General features: G+C 41.8%; 1 protein-coding gene across 2 annotated transcripts in view; it reads left to right on the top strand.

Moving 5' to 3' along the window:
• Positions 1-2,169: 2,169 nt before the first annotated feature.
• DPY19L3 (dpy-19 like C-mannosyltransferase 3) overlaps positions 2,170-18,154 on the top strand; it is a 52,943-nt gene continuing 36,958 nt past the window's right edge. The window contains exons 1-5 of one of the 2 annotated variants that reach the window (XM_072117173.1): positions 2,170-2,322; positions 9,612-9,751; positions 10,305-10,429; positions 12,743-12,833; positions 15,816-15,937. In XM_072117173.1, coding sequence (XP_071973274.1) covers positions 9,649-9,751; positions 10,305-10,429; positions 12,743-12,833; positions 15,816-15,937 — 441 coding nt within the window. In that variant the 5' untranslated portion in view covers positions 2,170-2,322; positions 9,612-9,648. Of the gene's footprint in view, positions 2,323-7,495; positions 7,646-9,611; positions 9,752-10,304; positions 10,430-12,742; positions 12,834-15,815; positions 15,938-18,154 lie in introns of those variants that run through there. The other variant, XM_072117174.1, reaches the window with a different exon arrangement.

Raw genomic sequence — 18,154 nt, 5'->3', positions numbered from 1 at the left:
ACCACTTTTTGCTTGACTTGGACGTCTGGAGTGCTGCTTATTTTGTATTTGTTTATCTATCTATCTATCTAGAAAAGGCCCCAGGGTAGGTGTGAGGGGGTGGGGTGCAAAACAAGGCTTTAAAGTTCAGGTACATGACTTACATACATATCCAACAAAGCACCGAAACTTCACTTGTCTTAAAAAAAAATCACACCCTCCTTTTACACCAACTACCCGGAGTGCTGCTTCATTTTTGTTGGATATCTATCTATCTCATATCTTTTTACCTATATCATATCTATCTATCTCTCATATCTATCTATCTAATATCTTTCTACCTATATCTATCTATCTATATCATATCTATCTATTAATCAATATCTGTCTATTATCTACTCATATCTATCATCTATCTTATATCTTTCTATCTATCTACATATCTATCTATGTATATTCTATCTATGTATATTCCATCTATCTTATCTGTGTACTCAAGCACAGCACATGAGGGGACAGCTTGAAGACTTGGAGAGTCTCTCCTGCCATTTCCTGCTGTGGAGTGGGAGGTGAAGGGGAGGGGGGGTTGTTATTGAGCTGCTGTTTGTCTGTGTGGATTATTTGTTTCTACACAAGTGTAGGGAAAGCTGAGGGAGAGATAAGAGTGTAGGTGTTTGGTTTCCACATTAGTTAGGGCTTCTCTCTGCACATGACATTGCTGGAGCAGTAAGACATGAGGTAAACAGCTCACTGCAGAGAGAGGACAGGTGGGCGTGTCTTTAGCTCAGAGACACAGTCAGCTCCACTGTGAAGACCACTGTGCCTAGCAACAGCCATATGAGAGATCACTGACATCTAGGTCTGCAGAATACAAGAGGAAGGAGCAAGATTCGGGTAACTAATCCAATTGCAAAAGGGCTTAAAATTACCTGCCCTACAACATATCAAAAGTTTTTTGAAATGACAGTTACACTTTAATACGGAAACCCTGACAAAAATGTCTATTGTATGTTATCATACAATAAATTCAGCAAGCAGTAATGCCAGATCCACTTGGATAGAAATCTGTCCATGGTCTTGTGATGTTATACAGTTCACAAGCTGTTATTATCAGAGAGTAATCAGAGCCGTGTGATATAATATCACAGATCTCTATTCACTGGAAGTAAACATAGAAGCTTCCTATAGCAAGACAGCAAGCAGAGATCTAAAAAATAGCGAGGAATTGATACAGAAAGTATATTGGAAATTGTATAACTTTTCCTTACACAAACAATATCAAATAATTGCCAAACGTGGACAGCCCCTTTAACCAAGGCTAAGTTCACACTACTGTTCAAACCTCAGTTAAAAATAAGTAAATAACGGTGGTTTAAAATATCAATGAAAAATCCCATTGATATCAATGCCTGCACCCTCCATGTGTTTCTCTTCATCACACAGCCTGCACCACCATGTCTTTCTTTTCATCACACAGCCTGCGCCCCGTCTTTCTCTTCATCACACAGCCTTCACCCCTATGTCTTTCCCTCATACAGCCTGAGCCCCATGTATTTCACTCATACATCCTGCACCCCCATGTCCTTCTCCTCATACAGCCTGCACCCCATGTCTTTCTCTTCATCACACAGCCTGCACCCCATGTCTTTCTCTTCATCACACAGCCTGAACCCCCATGTCTTTCTCCACATACAGCCTGCACCCCCATGTCCTTCTCCTCATACAGCCTGCACCCCCATGTCCTTCTCCTCATACAGCCTGCACCCCATGTATTTCTCTTCATCACACAGCCTGCACCCCCATGTCCTTCTCCCCATACAGACTGCACCCCATGTCCTCCTCCTCATACAGCCTGCACCCCTATGTCCTCCACTACATCATACAGCCTGCACCCCCATGTCCTTCACTACATCATACAGCCTGCACCCCCATGTCCTTCACTACATCATACAGCCTGCACCCCCATGTCCTTCACTACATCATACAGCCTGCACCCCCATGTCCTTCACTACATCATACAGCCTGCGCCCCCATGTCCTTCTCCTTATACACCCTGTGCCCCGCATGCGTCTCCCCAGGCACAGCCGTCCTAGCTCAAGACATTACTCAATTAACAGGACACTACTACAGCAGTGCTGCAGCGTCACTGAGCTATGCCACTATCTCTTTCATAGACCGTGGAGGCTCGCTCCTCCCACACCATAGTCTGGTCACATGACCATGACATCACCGAAGGTCCTTTCTCCCACTCGGAAACAGCATCTTCCTCCCGGATTGTCTGCCGGAGGTGGCGGCCTCAGAAGCTGACAGCAGCGGATGTACACAGGGTGCTCTGTATCACTGGTTGGTGTCTGGGGAGTAATGGCTCATGTTATTGGTTGTGTGCTGGGCTTGTTATTTCTCATATTGGTGAATTTAGTAATGAACTCATACTGTATAGTGTTAAATATCTCTATATTTCTCTAATGCATAAAAAGTATTTGTATGTGTGTGTGCGCGCATGTATGTAGTGTACTGGTATATGGATGTGTGCATGTATGTAGTGTACTGGTATATGCTTGTGTGCATGTATGTAGTGTACTGGTATATGCTTGTGTGCATGTATGTAGTGTACGGGTATATGCTTGTGTGCATGTATGTAGTGTACGGGTATATGCTTGTGTGCATGTATGTAGTGTACAGGTATATGCTTGTGTGCATGCATGTAGTGTACGGGTATATGCTTGTGTGCATGCATGTAGTGTACGGGTATATGCTTGTGTGCATGTATGTAGTGTACGGGTATATGCTTGTGTGCATGTATGTAGTGTACGGGTATATGCTTGTGTGCATGTATGTAGTGTACGGGTACATGCTTGTGTGCATGTATGTAGTGTACGGGTACATGCTTGTGTGCATGTATGTAGTGTACGGGTACATGCTTGTGTGCATGCATGTAGTGTACGGGTACATGCTTGTGTGCATGCATGTAGTGTACGGGTATATGCTTGTGTGCATGCATGTAGTGTACTGGTACATGCTTGTGTGTGTGCATGTATGTAGTGTACTGGTACATGCTTGTGTGTGTGCATGTATGTAGTGTACTGGTACATGCTTGTGTGTGTGCATGTATGTAGTGTACTGGTACATGCTTGTGTGTGTGCATGTATGTAGTGTACTGGTACATGCTTGTGTGTGTGCATGTATGTAGTGTACTGGTACATGCTTGTGTGTGTGCATGTATGTAGTGTACTGGTACATGCTTGTGTGTGTGCATGTATGTAGTGTACTGGTACATGCTTGTGTGTGTGCATGTATGTAGTGTACTGGTACATGCTTGTGTGTGTGCATGTATGTAGTGTACTGGTACATGCTTGTGTGTGTGCATGTATGTAGTGTACTGGTACATGCTTGTGTGTGTGCATGTATGTAGTGTACTGGTACATGCTTGTGTGTGTGCATGTATGTAGTGTACTGGTACATGCTTGTGTGTGTGCATGTATGTAGTGTACTGGTACATGCTTGTGTGCATGTATGTAGTGTACGGGTACATGCTTGTGTGCATGTATGTAGTGTACGGGTACATGCTTGTGTGCATGTATGTAGTGTACGGGTACATGCTTGTGTGCATGTATGTAGTGTACGGGTATATGCTTGTGTGCATGTATGTAGTGTACGGGTATATGCTTGTGTGCATGTATGTAGTGTACGGGTATATGCTTGTGTGAATGTATGTAGTGTACGGGTATATGCATGTGTGCATGTATGTAGTGTACGGGTATATGCTTGTGTGCATGTATGTAGTGTACGGGTATATGCTTGTGTGCATGTATGTAGTGTACGGGTACATGCTTGTGTGCATGTATGTAGTGTACGGGTATATGCTTGTGTGCATGTATGTAGTGTACGGGTATATGCTTGTGTGCATGTATGTAGTGTACGGGTATATGCTTGTGTGCATGTATGTAGTGTACGGGTATATGCTTGTGTGCATGTATGTAGTGTACGGGTATATGCTTGTGTGAATGTATGTAGTGTACGGGTATATGCTTGTGTGCATGTATGTAGTGTACGGGTATATGCTTGTGTGCATGTATGTAGTGTACGGGTATATGCTTGTGTGCATGTATGTAGTGTACGGGTATATGCTTGTGTGCATGTATGTTGTGTAAGGGTATATGCATGTGTGCATGTATGTAGTGTACGGGTATATGCTTGTGTGCATGTATGTAGTGTACTGGTATATGCATGTGTGCATGTATGTAGTGTACGGGTATATGCTTGTGTGCATGTATGTAGTGTACTGGTATATGCATGTGTGCATGTATGTAGTGTACGGGTATATGCTTTTGTGCATGTATGTTGTGTGCTGGTATTTCTTGTGTGCATGTATGTTGTATAAGGGTATATGCATGTGTGCATGTATGTAGTGTACGGGTATATGCTTGTGTGCATGTATGTAGTGTACGGGTATATGCTTGTGTGCATGTATGTAGTGTACGGGTATATGCTTGTGTGCATGTATGTAGTGTACGGGTATATGCTTGTGTGCATGTATGTAGTGTAAGGGTATATGCATATGTGCATGTATGTAGTGTACGGGTATATGCTTGTGTGCATGTATGTAGTGTACTGGTATATGTATGTAGTGTACGGGTATATGCTTGTGTGCATGTATGTAGTGTACGGGTATATGCTTGTGTGCATGTATGTAGTGTACGGGTATATGCTTGTGTGCATGTATGTAGTGTAAGGGTATATGCATATGTGCATGTATGTAGTGTACGGATATATGCTTGTGTGCATGTATGTAGTTTACTGGTATATGTATGTAGTGTACTGGTATATGCTTGTGTGCATGTATGTAGTGTACTGGTATATGCATGTGTGCATGTATGTAGTGTACTGGTATATGTATGTAGTGTACTGGTATATGCTTGTGTGCATGTTCTGTTATAATGAGCTGATGCACAATACTCCTGTGTATATAATTTATGTACTGTATTTCATTATATGAGTTTACCCCTCAAATTTTTTAAATATTTTATGATACATTTTCTTGGGGTAACACTGAAGATATGACACTTTGATATCCATGTAAAGTAAAAATAAAACAGTCTGACCGGAGCTCCTTGTGTGTCCTTTTATATATCCTTTGATAAATCGATGATTTGGGCGAACTAGCAAGTCTGGCGTCCACATGGTGGATTTTATATGCGCATGTTTTTATTCTATTTTGTGAGTATGTTTTAATAAAATAAACTCCATATATTTGAACATACTACCCTATCTGCTGCTTAATCTCTTCTATAATAGCTGCACACTATTTGGCTACAGGATGCAAGAAAACGCAGCTTAAAACTGTCTGAATAGCGATCTATTCCCATCCAAATACCGTTTGTGTGGAAGTGTACTGAAGAATTTGGAACATAGTTGGGAAAGGAGTGAAATCGTCGATCTATCAAAGGATATATAAAAGGACACACAAGGAGCTCCGGTCAGACTGTTTTATTTTTACTAATTGCTAGATGTGGGATATGCTTGTGTGCATGCATGTAGTGTACGGGTATATGCTTGTGTGCTTGTATGTAGTGTACGGGTACATGCTTGTGTGCATGTATGTAGTGTACGGGTACATGCTTGTGTGCATGTATGTAGTGTACGGGTACATGCTTGTGTGCATGCATGTAGTGTACGGGTACATGCTTGTGTGCATGCATGTAGTGTACGGGTATATGCTTGTGTGCATGCATGTAGTGTACTGGTACATGCTTGTGTGTGTGCATGTATGTAGTGTACTGGTACATGCTTGTGTGCATGTATGTAGTGTACGGGTACATACTTGTGTGCATGTATGTAGTGTACGGGTACATGCTTGTGTGCATGTATGTAGTGTACGGGTACATGCTTGTGTGCATGTATGTAGTGTACGGGTACATGCTTGTGTGCATGTATGTAGTGTACGGGTACATGCTTGTGTGCATGTATGTAGTGTACGGGTACATGCTTGTGTGCATGTATGTAGTGTACGGGTACATGCTTGTGTGCATGCATGTAGTGTACGGGTATATGCTTGTGTGCATGCATGTAGTGTACTGGTACATGCTTGTGTGTGTGCATGTATGTAGTGTACTGGTACATGCTTGTGTGTGTGCATGTATGTAGTGTACTGGTACATGCTTGTGTGCATGTATGTAGTGTACGGGTACATGCTTGTGTGCATGTATGTAGTGTACGGGTACATGCTTGTGTGCATGTATGTTGTGCGCTAGTATTTCTTGTGTGCATGTATGTTGTGTAAGGGTATATGCTTGTGTGCATGTATGTAGTGTACGGGTATATGCATGTGTGCATGTATGTAGTGTACTGGTATATGCATGTGTGCATGTATGTAGTGTACGGGTATATGCTTGTGTGCATGTATGTAGTGTACTGGTATATGCATGTGTGCATGTATGTAGTGTACGGGTATATGCTTGTGTGCATGTATGTAGTGTACTGGTATATGCATGTGTGCATGTATGTAGTGTACGGGTATATGCTTGTGTGCATGTATGTAGTGTACTGGTATATGCATGTGTGCATGTATGTAGTGTACGGGTATATGCTTGTGTGCATGTATGTAGTGTACTGGTATATGCATGTGTGCATGTATGTAGTGTACGGGTATATGCTTGTGTGCATGTATGTTGTGTGCTGGTATTTCTTGTGTGCATGTATGTTGGGGTATATGCATATGTGCATGTATGTAGTGTACGGGTATATGCTTGTGTGCATGTATGTAGTGTACTGGTATATGTATGTAGTTTACGGGTATATGCTTGTGTGCATGTATGTAGTGTACGGGTATATGCTTGTGTGCATGTATGTAGTGTACGGGTATATGCTTGTGTGCATGTATGTAGTGTACGGGTATATGCTTGTGTGCATGTATGTAGTGTAAGGGTATATGCATATGTGCATGTATGTAGTGTACGGGTATATGCTTGTGTGCATGTATGTAGTGTACTGGTATATGTATGTAGTGTACTGGTATATGCATATGTGCATGTATATAGTGTACTGGTATATGCATGTGTGCATGTATGTAGTGTACTGGTATATGTATGTAGTGTACTGGTATATGCTTGTGTGCATGTTCTGTTATAATGAGCTGATGCACAATACTCCTGTGTATATAATTTATGTACTGTATTTCATTATATGAGTTTACCCCTCAAATTTTTTAAATATTTTATGATACATTTTCTTGGGGTAACACTGAAGATATGACACTTTGATATCCATGTAAAGTAAAAATAAAACAGTCTGACCGGAGCTCCTTGTGTGTCCTTTTATATATCCTTTGATAAATCGATGATTTGGGCGAACTAGCAAGTCTGGCGTCCACATGGTGGATTTTATATGCGCATGTTTTTATTCTATTTTGTGAGTATGTTTTAATAAAATAAACTCCATATATTTGAACATACTACCCTATCTGCTGCTTAATCTCTTCTATGGTAGCTGCACACTATTTGGCTACAGGATGCAAGAAAACGCAGCTTAAAACTGTCTGAATAGCGATCTATTCCCATCCAAATACCGTTTGTGTGGAAGTGTACTGAAGAATTTGGAACATAGTTGGGAAAGGAGTGAAATCGTCGATCTATCAAAGGATATATAAAAGGACACACAAGGAGCTCCGGTCAGACTGTTTTATTTTTACTAATTGCTAGATGTGGGATCCATCTGTGACTGTTTGGCAGCTCCTATAGGGGATAGTGTGCATCACAAAAACACTTTTTCCATGTAAAGTAGTTGGTGTAGGGCTTATATAACAGTGTACATTTGGTGTGTCTCAGAATAACCCTGCACGCAGCCATTACTGTCTAAACCGCTCGCAAACAAAAATTCTCTGCATTGTCCGGGTGCTGTCATATACAACAGCTGAGGAGAGGTGATTTATCTAATTATATAACTGTTAACATTTATGTTAACAATACGCATACGTTAACGTGTGTGTTAACATCATGTTTACATTTGTGTCAACATTTGCATTTACAAAACTTAGTGTTAAAGATGACCTGTCACCCGGAAATTCGTGCTAAAACAAATGCAGCAGTGTTACAATAATAGCGTTATGGGAAACTTCCGATAATGCTATCCAACACCGCTGCGGAGTACATTAGAAACGCCAGACCAATCTCAAAGCGAGACCATTTTTTAGCCTTCCCATATCCCCACAGGCAGTTAATAGCATATCCCCAAACTGTTGTATCAAAACTTATATTAACTGGTTCACGACCGCCCGCCGTGTATTCACGGAGGCGGACATGTCCCGCTGCATGTAGACGGCTCACGGGCTGAGCCCTCTCCATAGCCGGTAAGCCTTTTCTGCATATTGCAGCAAAGGTTTACCGGTAACACCCACGATTGGTGCTAGCGCCGATCGCGGGTGTTATTACAGCGATCGCTGCCGGCAAAGCTGCCATCTTGCCTAGGATCGTCGCCCCCTGCCCCCACCCCCCGTGACGTCATCGGGGAGCGGCGATCCGTCTCCATGGTAGCCTCGGGTCTTCGGAAGACCCGAGGCTATTTCGTTTTAACCCCTTCATTACAATGTGCTGACAGCACATTGTAATGAATGAGGAGGAAAATCCCCATATACTGCAATACTGTAGTACTGTAGTATGGCAGTATATGATAGGATCGATCTGACAACCTAGGGTTAAAGTACCCTAGAGAGTCTGAAAAACTGACATAAATATAAATAAACAGTAAAAATCATAAACACGTTAGGTATCGACGCGTCCGAAAATGCCCGATCTATCAAAATATATGAACCTTTTTTCAATGCGTTTAACCCCGTAACGGAAAATAGCGCCCAAAGTCGAAAATGGCACTTTTTTTTTCCATTTTGAAAAATATATTTAAAAAATCTATAAAAAGTGATCAAAAGGTCGTACAGTGCTAAAAATGATATCATTGAAAATATTATCAAATGTTGCAAAAAATGACACCACCCACAGCTCCGTACAACAAAGTATAAAAAAGTTATCAGCGCCAGAAAATGACAAAATAAAAAATTTGTACAGGAGGTTTTAATTTTTGTAAATGTATGAAAACATTATAAAACCTATACAAATTTGGTATCCCCATAATCGTACCAACCCAAAGAATAAAGTAGACATGTCATTTGGGGCGCTCAGTGAAAGCCGTAATATCCAAGCCCACAAGAAAATGGCACAAATGCGGTTTTTCACCATTTTTTTTTCCCCGCTTCCCAGTACATGGCAATACCATCACTATGAAGTGCAGTTTGTACCATTCAATACCATCACAAGTCTTTACGTGTAAAAATAAAAACGTTATAGATTTTTGAAGGTGGGGAGTGAAAAATGGAAATGAAAAAACAGGAAAGGGCCCGGTCCTTAACCGGTTAAACATTACCTGGCTCCCTGTCAGCTGGGCATGTTCATCACAGAGCGGAGTCCTCAAACCCTCCTGTTTAGAATGCTTCTCTTCCTTCACTTTTGAAAAAAACCTACTAAAAAAGGGTCTCTGGTGATAGGTTTCCTTTAACAGACCTGTATCTTTTTACAACCTTATTTACTGTGATATACAATGAAATATTTTTAAAATTGTTGGCTATATCTTGGTCTGTTTTACAGCGATCTGTCAGAGAAATATGTAAAGAGTGCCATCATAATGACTACTATTCGACAGAGAAAGAGAATTAATGCATCTGAACAAACTCACAACAGCAGCCACCATAACAAAACCTCCAGGTCAAATGTGAAAGGTACATCTGGTAAGTAGGTTCTAAACTTTCAACACCAAGTTACATATAGAAAATAATTACGTAAAAAGGTCTCACTTGGTATATAACATTCATTATCCATTTCTTATAACTTTGGATCCTTAGTTAAAGGAAATCTACCATTTGTTTTTATCCATTATGAACCAAACATACCTTGAAAATGCTGTAGCTACACTGATGCAGAAACATATCTTGTTTAATCCCTGAACTTAGTGGTTTTGATCACAAAACAATTATAAAATTCAGGACCTTAGGAAAGTTAGGTGCAGACTGGCTTCCCTATATCTAGAGCTGCCTGAACTGTCCAAACAGGACTAATCAACCTGAGCTGGATGACTCGTACATAGAAGCTGGGGGATGGTGCAGTAATTGATTACTTCTGCCTGTCAGGAACAACACAGAGAATACACTGAATTCTCAGCGTATGCTGGGCAGGGCAAGGCTGGGCAGGAGGGTTGAAGATAGTATATTATATATGACAGATAATGGGCTATTCAGTGCCATCTAATAACCAGGATTCTTTGTTCTTTATCTCTCTTTACAGGCCCCTCAACATGGAGCATGTTGTGTTATGTTGTAGGAGCATTGATGGCTTTGTGTCTTGGTCTGGTCACATCACATTATGTTGCTACCCTACATGAGAATGACTTGTGGTTTTCCAGTATTAAGGTACACAATTGTATTGACCTTTTCATTTCAAAAAGAGTTCTAAAGGGCACCTATCTGCAGAAATTGACCTTAAAAATCATTGCAGTATCTTGGCAGGAATCTTAACACCTTCCATATTATGTTTTGTTCATGGCCCATCATGGTGGCATCATCATACAGAGAATCAGCTTTGAAATGAGATGTAAATTGATTGTATAAAGTTACAGAGGTGAAAAGCGCAGGCCTATAGTTATTATATAATTAAAGGCTCTTCAGAAGTTTGGTAGGTGCTGCAAGTCACTGCAGGCAGGGAGAGCTTGACTTCAGTACTGAGCTCTCTGCCTCCAAGTTGATTTTCTGGGTGATGCTCCCGCACTAAGCCATGACTAAACATGATCTGGAAGATGTTCAGCTACTTGACAACATTCTGGTAGTGGTTTGTTAGGTCAATCAGGTATAAGTAATGGTGTTCTGATTCCTATTCATAGCCCGTTGCACGGCGGGTACACGGCAGCGCTGCTCACCCCTGCCCCTCTCTATAGGAACATATGGGCCACGGCGCCGTAATACGGGAAAAGAAAGGACATGTCCTATTGTTCCTGTCCATGGCTGTTAAAAATCAGTTTGTAAACTTATATTCAACTCAACTGGTGTGAGTCCAATGAAGCACTGCATATTCGGTGGTTATTGCGTTGCCTTGCTCCCTTGTTCCTGAAAGACTGATCTTATTGCTGTGTGGAACATTAAGAGAGAGCTCTGTTACATCATTGGGCACTTCATATCATGTGACCAGGGTGATGTCATCTAAGGTCTTGTTACATTTGCAGCGTCTACCCCATGTATGTATCTGATTACATGAAATCACAGCATCCTTCCATGGAGGAAGGGGAAGTGCAGAAGTCCATGGAAGCATGCTGTAATTTCATGTCAAATGACCAATAATATAATGCTCTGCAGCCGCTCATTGTATAAAAAAATGAATTTACATACTCCCCTTCCGAAGCTCCACGCAGCTCCTCTTTGTTCCCTTCTTCACTCGTGTATAAGCCGAGTTGGCGTTTTTCAGAATACTTTTTGTGCTTGAAAACTCTGCTTATAAAAGCATATATACTGTAGTAAAAAATAGAATAAAATTCCACATCCGATGTAAAAATCACATAGAACATAAAGCTAAAATCTACAAAACACTCCATATTGGCTATTGCAATGTCCTTAACAACCCATACAATAAAATTGTTACTGAGCCTGTATGGAAAACACTGTAAAAACCGCAAAAATCTGGATATTTTCACATCCAACCTCATAAAAACTGGATAAAAAGTATAATTTACCCCAACATGATGCCAATAAAAAGTACAGCTTGTCTGGAAAAAAACAAGCCCTCGAACCCTATCCATATTCCCGAAACGGAGGTGTGACCTAATAGTAAGTTACACGTCATTAAGGGGTTAAAATCTGCATAGCCTAGGTCAGTGATGGCGAACCTTTTAGAGGCCGAGTGCCCGAACTGCAACCCAAAACCCCCATATTTATTGCGAGGTGCCAACCAAAAATTAAAGCAGTAACTAATTGCTCCCTGTTCAATAACTTTCAATCATATTGGCCTCCTGAGGAAGGCAACACAGTAGAAAGATGGAAAATTTTCATCATTTTAGCTTCTTTCCAGTTTCCCTCTGTACACAGAGAATCGTGGGGCCAGCAGGAGGTCCTCCAAAAATAATTTGACCCAGTCTTATTCTCCCTCTTCCTACAGTCCCAAGTAGCGAAGTCAGTATGAAAATATGACTGAAAGCAGCATCTTTTAAGTTGCTTGGAACTGCAGGAAGATTCTTTGAGTCCTGTATGGTGTGCTGGGGTGATGGCCCAGGTGCCCACAGAAAGGGCTCTGAGTGCCGTCTCTGGCACCCGTGCCATAGGTTCGCCACCACTGGCCTAGGTTATTCCTGTCACCAGCTAAAAATAACATGGGCAGGACTAGAATGCCATTACCCTCTTATGGCGCATTCTGAATTTTAAGGGAATTTTTTGTATGCAAAGTAGCTTTTCTTCAGAAGAAATGGATCAGTCTCTCTAGTGCCTCTGTATTGGAACAAATGTTGACTTACAGGGTAGTAAGTACAGTACAGTACAGTACAGTACAGTACAGGTAGCACAAAGACAGCTATCTTCCGTCTAATGGAGTGCAATTTTTTTCCCTGGGAACATTGCCTGTAAATTTCACATTAGGTACAAAACCTCCCACTGTAATGTACAGTACCAGGAATATGAATTGTCAAATGTCATATTACTAAATACCTTGTCCTTGGATAACCCTGTCATTTTCTGTCTGTACAGGAGGTGGAGAGAGAAATCTCTTTTAGAACGGAGTGTGGCCTCTATTATTCATATTACAAGCAACTGCTTCATGCCCCATCTATCACACAAGGTAAAGCCATTCTGTCATTGCTAAACTTCTGGATACTGAACTTATGGTACTGAACTCTGCACAAATAAAAAAGGTTTCCCATTGTGAAATCGAGAACAAAGGACAACCTTGTTTTTTCACTTGGGATGACTTTGTTATTGAGGCCCTCTGGAGACACTTGGTGCACACTTGCTTCACATGATTTGTTGTGTTTCAAAAAGCACTACAAAGGCATTGTATGGACCTAGCACTAGACAGTGGGATCTGTAAACGGAGTCAGAAAAGTCTTCAGCCATGAGATCACTTGCAGACATCCATTCATACATGTGCAAAGGTTAAGAAAATTGCCAATACCTTTAAAGGCAGTGCTAGAAAGTCTGATGCTTAAAGGGGTTGTACGGTCAGAGACCTTTCCCTGCACCTTTTAGATAATCAAAAATCACTCCCTTCACTGTTATTATTCATTGTAGGGAGTCTTAGAGATAATGTAATATAAAGTTATAAGGTCACTAGGTGTTTATAGTCGCCCATCTCCAAAGAAACGACAAGTTCACAGTCCCCAGCGCTGGCCGCGCATGTGTGGTAAGCAGTCTGCGATCCACCGCCACTTGCAGTCTTCACCCTCCTTTGTGCGCGCACATGTGCTGCACACAGTGTAATCTTCCATACAGCCTACTTCCTTGTATGTAGGGGGCCCGCCTCCCCCTCCTCCACGATACAAGCCCACAGCACAAGCAGCCAATCACTGCTGTGCTGTGCATTCTGTGCACGAGCACTCTCTGGTGAGTGGGAGTGAAGCATCATGGGGCTGCCTGCAGGAACGAACAAAGATGTAATTTTTGGTAAAAATAACAATTACCACAAAATTTAAGTGGAAGTTATTGCATTTTTAGCAATAGAGGGTGTATTTATCACACCCATGAGTTTGTTTTGGAGGTTCAGGGACCGTACAACCCCTTTAATTGTATATGTGTTTGCATTTGTTAAAGAGCATTATCCCTTTTATCGCCAAGGATATATCTCATAGGTTGGCACTACCTTGGCCGAGGACATATGAGATACATCCTAGATTCTAGGAGCCATAGCTTTGGATTCCTGGCACCTAGTTGATTCTCTTCTTTCAGACTCTATTTCTTATGAATTGAAGATTGTGTTTCTAAAGTTACAATTTCGGGCTCGATATATATATATATATATATATATATATATATATATATATATATATATATATATATATATATATATATATATTCAAATGACAGAGGAAATTTTATGTGCCAGGGATCCAATGTTATATCCCTTTGAAGTGTCCCTCTCCGGCTGCTTAGCCAGCAGGCAGAATGAAAGTACGAGGTTAAAGCACAGGTTAAATATTGACTTAAAGGACATCTACCACCAGGATTAAGGTTTGTAAACCAAGCACATTGGCATAGTGGTGTGTGCCCCCTCTTGCAGGATTTGTTCTTGCTTTATCTTCTAAAGCCCTAGACTCAATATATGTCAATGAAGCCTGGAGCCCCTCAGGCTCATTTACATCATTTTTAAAACCTTTTTTTAATATAAAAACAAGGGTTTAAGAAGCTAAACAAAGAACAGATCCTGATGTCAGTGTGCTTAGTTTACAATCCTTAATCCTGGTGGTAGATTTCCTTTAATCTGTAACAAAATTTTGAAAAGGGATAACATGAATTAACGTTAATGTTATTAACCCTCTCCTGCCCAGAACAATCAGAGAGCACACTTGTGCTCTAATTGTCATGTGTTGAGTGATTTTAAATTTTTATTTTTAATGTAATGGATGGAGAGGATGAACATTCGATCCTCTACACCTAAGGCCGGCGCCACACGTGGCGCTTTTGTCTGCGCTTGCAAACGCAGACAAAGCCGCGCCCACCGGGGCAGGCCTCGGCCCGATCGCATCGGCGTTTCTATGGAAACGCCTGCGATCGGGAACGAGCCGCCGGTGTTTCGCGTTAAAATAACGCAAAACACTGGCGGCTCGTTCCCGATCGCAGGCGTTTCCATAGAAACGCCGATGCGATCGGGCCGAGGCCCGCCCCGGTGGGCGCGACTTTGTCTGCGTTTGCGTTTGCAAGCGCAGACAAAAGCGCCACGTGTGGCGCCGGCCTAAAGCTCCTTGAACACAAAAGTATGCTCACCTGGCCATACAGCCATGTGACAGGTGAGAGGAGTGAAAAGCGAGTGGCCGGCACTGTAGTACGGCAAAATATAGGACATCTCCTATATTGTTCCGTGCACTTTCATGGTGCTGAGAAACAACATGTGCTCACTGTGACCAGGTACCATAGGCATCAGTGGGGACCGATATTGGGCCCCCCATAGGTTCAAGGGGCCTAAAGTGGCTACATATTAATGAGGCAACCCAGAACTTGTCGAAAAAGTTGCAAGAAATGCATAAAACATGCATACATTCCTGAATAATGTTCATAATCTCGGATGGGAGAAAAAACATCAGCTATTCTTTTATCTGAATTCAGCCTGGGAATGTTTGCTTTTAACAAGAAATGTAATTTATTCAAGCATAGAGATTACATTTACTTACCATTTTTCTTACATGCAAATACTGCTATCTACAGTATATGTCACCGTATTTCTGTTTTAGCGGATTAAGGTTTGTAAACCAAGCACATTGGCATACTGGTGTGTGCCCCCTCTTGCAGGATCTGTTCCTGCTTTATCTTCTAAAGCCCTAGACTCAAAAGATGTCAATGAAGCCTGGAGCCCCCCAGGCTCATTTACATCATTTTTAAAACCTTTTTTTTAAATATAAAAACAACGGTTTAAGAAGCTAAATAAAGAACAGAACCATAGAATCTCCATAGACATCTACCCTTTTTTGGCTTGCTTATGGCGACATGCAGATAATATACAGGACACATGTGGCCGCATGTTGATAGAGACATTCCATGACACTTATAATTTAGTTACTGCCTTCGTTTTTTCCCTGACCTGAGTGCTGAGCTTTGTATTTATTGTCTGCAGGTATAATTGACTTGATCTACGACAATAAGACTGAGTCAATGCGAACAATTAATATTCTGCAAAGAATGAATGTCTACCAGGAGGTGTTCCTTGCAGTGATCTATAGGGCCCTTAATTTATGGGTAAGTTATTATATTTGGTTTCTAATATAAGACTTATATTTTTCATTGCTTAACAATTGCTACTGATCTAGTTTTGAATAAATCTATTTAGTTTGGGGCATTTTGTGTATGTATTCACAAAATTCACAAAATAAATTTCTGTGAATATTCTTTATTAATTAGTGGTGGGGCATCTGTCACACAAGAATTTATACTTGCCTCTGTCCTCAATTCCAGTCCTGGGTGATGGTTTCTGCCACTACTGGCCTCTGTTGGTATACACAGGCTCAGGATTGACGTTGTGTCAACAGCCTATAACTTCTGCAACCTAATAAAGACCTCAGCTGTAGCAGATTTGTGTTGTCAGTGCAACAACACTGCTAAGCCTTTGTATACCAACAGTGGGTGGCTGTTAGGGGAGGTGCGTTGGATCTGTGGTCGGAAAGTGGATGTAATGATTTTACCACAGATGATATGGATGGTGGTACTTTAAAGGGGTAAAATTCCAAGGTTGTATTGCTGTAAGGATAAATTCATATCACGTCTTTTGTATACGTCGGAATATGTGCAAGGGGAGCTCCCGATGTATGCATGGACAGATAATGGCAGATGAAAGTATCCTTACATTTATATTGTGGAGAAAACTGTATGAAATGATGCCTCAATCTGCATCTTTATACCCTGCCGAGCGACCAATACACTCAGTGGAGGACATTGGAAGCAATGGGAGATGGATGCAAAGTATTGCATTCCTCCCCAGCCTCCACTGAACATACACTCAAGGAGGTTCCCAGTGATGTCTCTGTCCATGTAAAGACAGTGACAACACTGGAGGAAACGCCCTGAATATTAGTCAGCAATCACTGACTTCCGGTGTATACTCCTCCTCCTGCGTTCAGTAATTTATAGAGCTATCATTTACTGTAATAACGAATATGTTGCCAAAATGAATATGTTGCTCGTCATATCAACCTTGTTCATAATGGGGACATTACATAAATTCACTTTCATGGTTTTGACCATTAAAGGAGGTAATTGGGACAAGATGGTGCTACAAAAGGAAACAAAGTGGATCTTTGTATCCTAAAGGGGCCAGTGTCCAGCATGTGTCAGACACCCTATTGAATAATGTATTGTCTAACTGCAGTGTATACAAACCATGAGGGTTAACTTTTAATTCTTTCTCCGATCGTTATGCGATCGGAGACTGCAGCTACACAAGGAGGAATTGTTTCCCCCTGCCTGTTATAATACTTACCCTATCACAGACAAGGGGCGGGCAGAAGGTGGCAGTCGCAGCTGGGATGCTGGAGATGTGGGAATGCTTTTCTGGTGCCCACGCAATTTTTTTTTGCCTAGTGACCATGCGTATGTGACTGTTAGTCAGAAGGGCCACTGCCCATTTTTGACCACCTATTGTTGAGCTAATGCTCACTTGGGTTCAGTCAGCACTGAAACTTATTTATGTTTTTCCCTGATGAGTGCTTATACCCATTCACGAAAAGCGTAGAGAAAGACTATATCCTTTAGCCTCAGGTCATAATAGTCACGAACAGGGACAGTTCTGGGACTGCCCTTTGTAAAGGCTGGGAACAAGGGGCGTCACTAGGTCAAAAGATCCGGGGCCCGTGCCCCGGATCTTTTGGTCTGTGCCCCGGATGTCTCAGTGCAGGATCAGTTTCTGTGGTGTTCCCTGCCTCCTGAAACTTCAGTGCCACTTTACAAGGTGCCTGAACAGAGAAAAACTCTTTCCTCTGCCCGGGACACAGGCCACGCCCCCAGCTCGTCCACCTTCTTCAACAATACTTTTTAACCACTTACAGTCTGTGGAGTAGAGTAACATCGTGCAGGATCTTAGTCCTGCAGAAAGTTGATAGATGAGCTCTCCACATATCAGCCTTTCCATGACAAAGCAGTGTGATAGCAGCAGTCCACATGGAGGAGGAGGGAGGATTCCTGCAGCTATTATGTCAGCCCTGCCTGCTTGCCACCTTCTACAACAGAGATCTATCCACTTCCAATTATCCTCCATTAGACATAGTAAGTTATGTGAGGATGTCCATACTGTAGTTGTGCACACAAAATGTATATTTCTATTTATGCATTTCTGGTTATCAACATTAATAGCTGAGTTTGCATAAGGAGAGCTGCAAGCGAAAGAACTTATTCACCTGCTTACAGTCCGTCTGACATCAGCGAGTGAAGCCAATGCGAATAGCCAGAGATGGGCACCACCTC

This window comes from Engystomops pustulosus, chromosome 7 (genome assembly GCF_040894005.1).
Source record: "Engystomops pustulosus chromosome 7, aEngPut4.maternal, whole genome shotgun sequence".
In the NCBI taxonomy this organism is placed as follows: Eukaryota; Metazoa; Chordata; class Amphibia; order Anura; family Leptodactylidae; genus Engystomops; species Engystomops pustulosus.
Note: the sequence above shows the minus strand (reverse complement) of the source record. Positions and strands in the feature narration are given on the sequence as shown.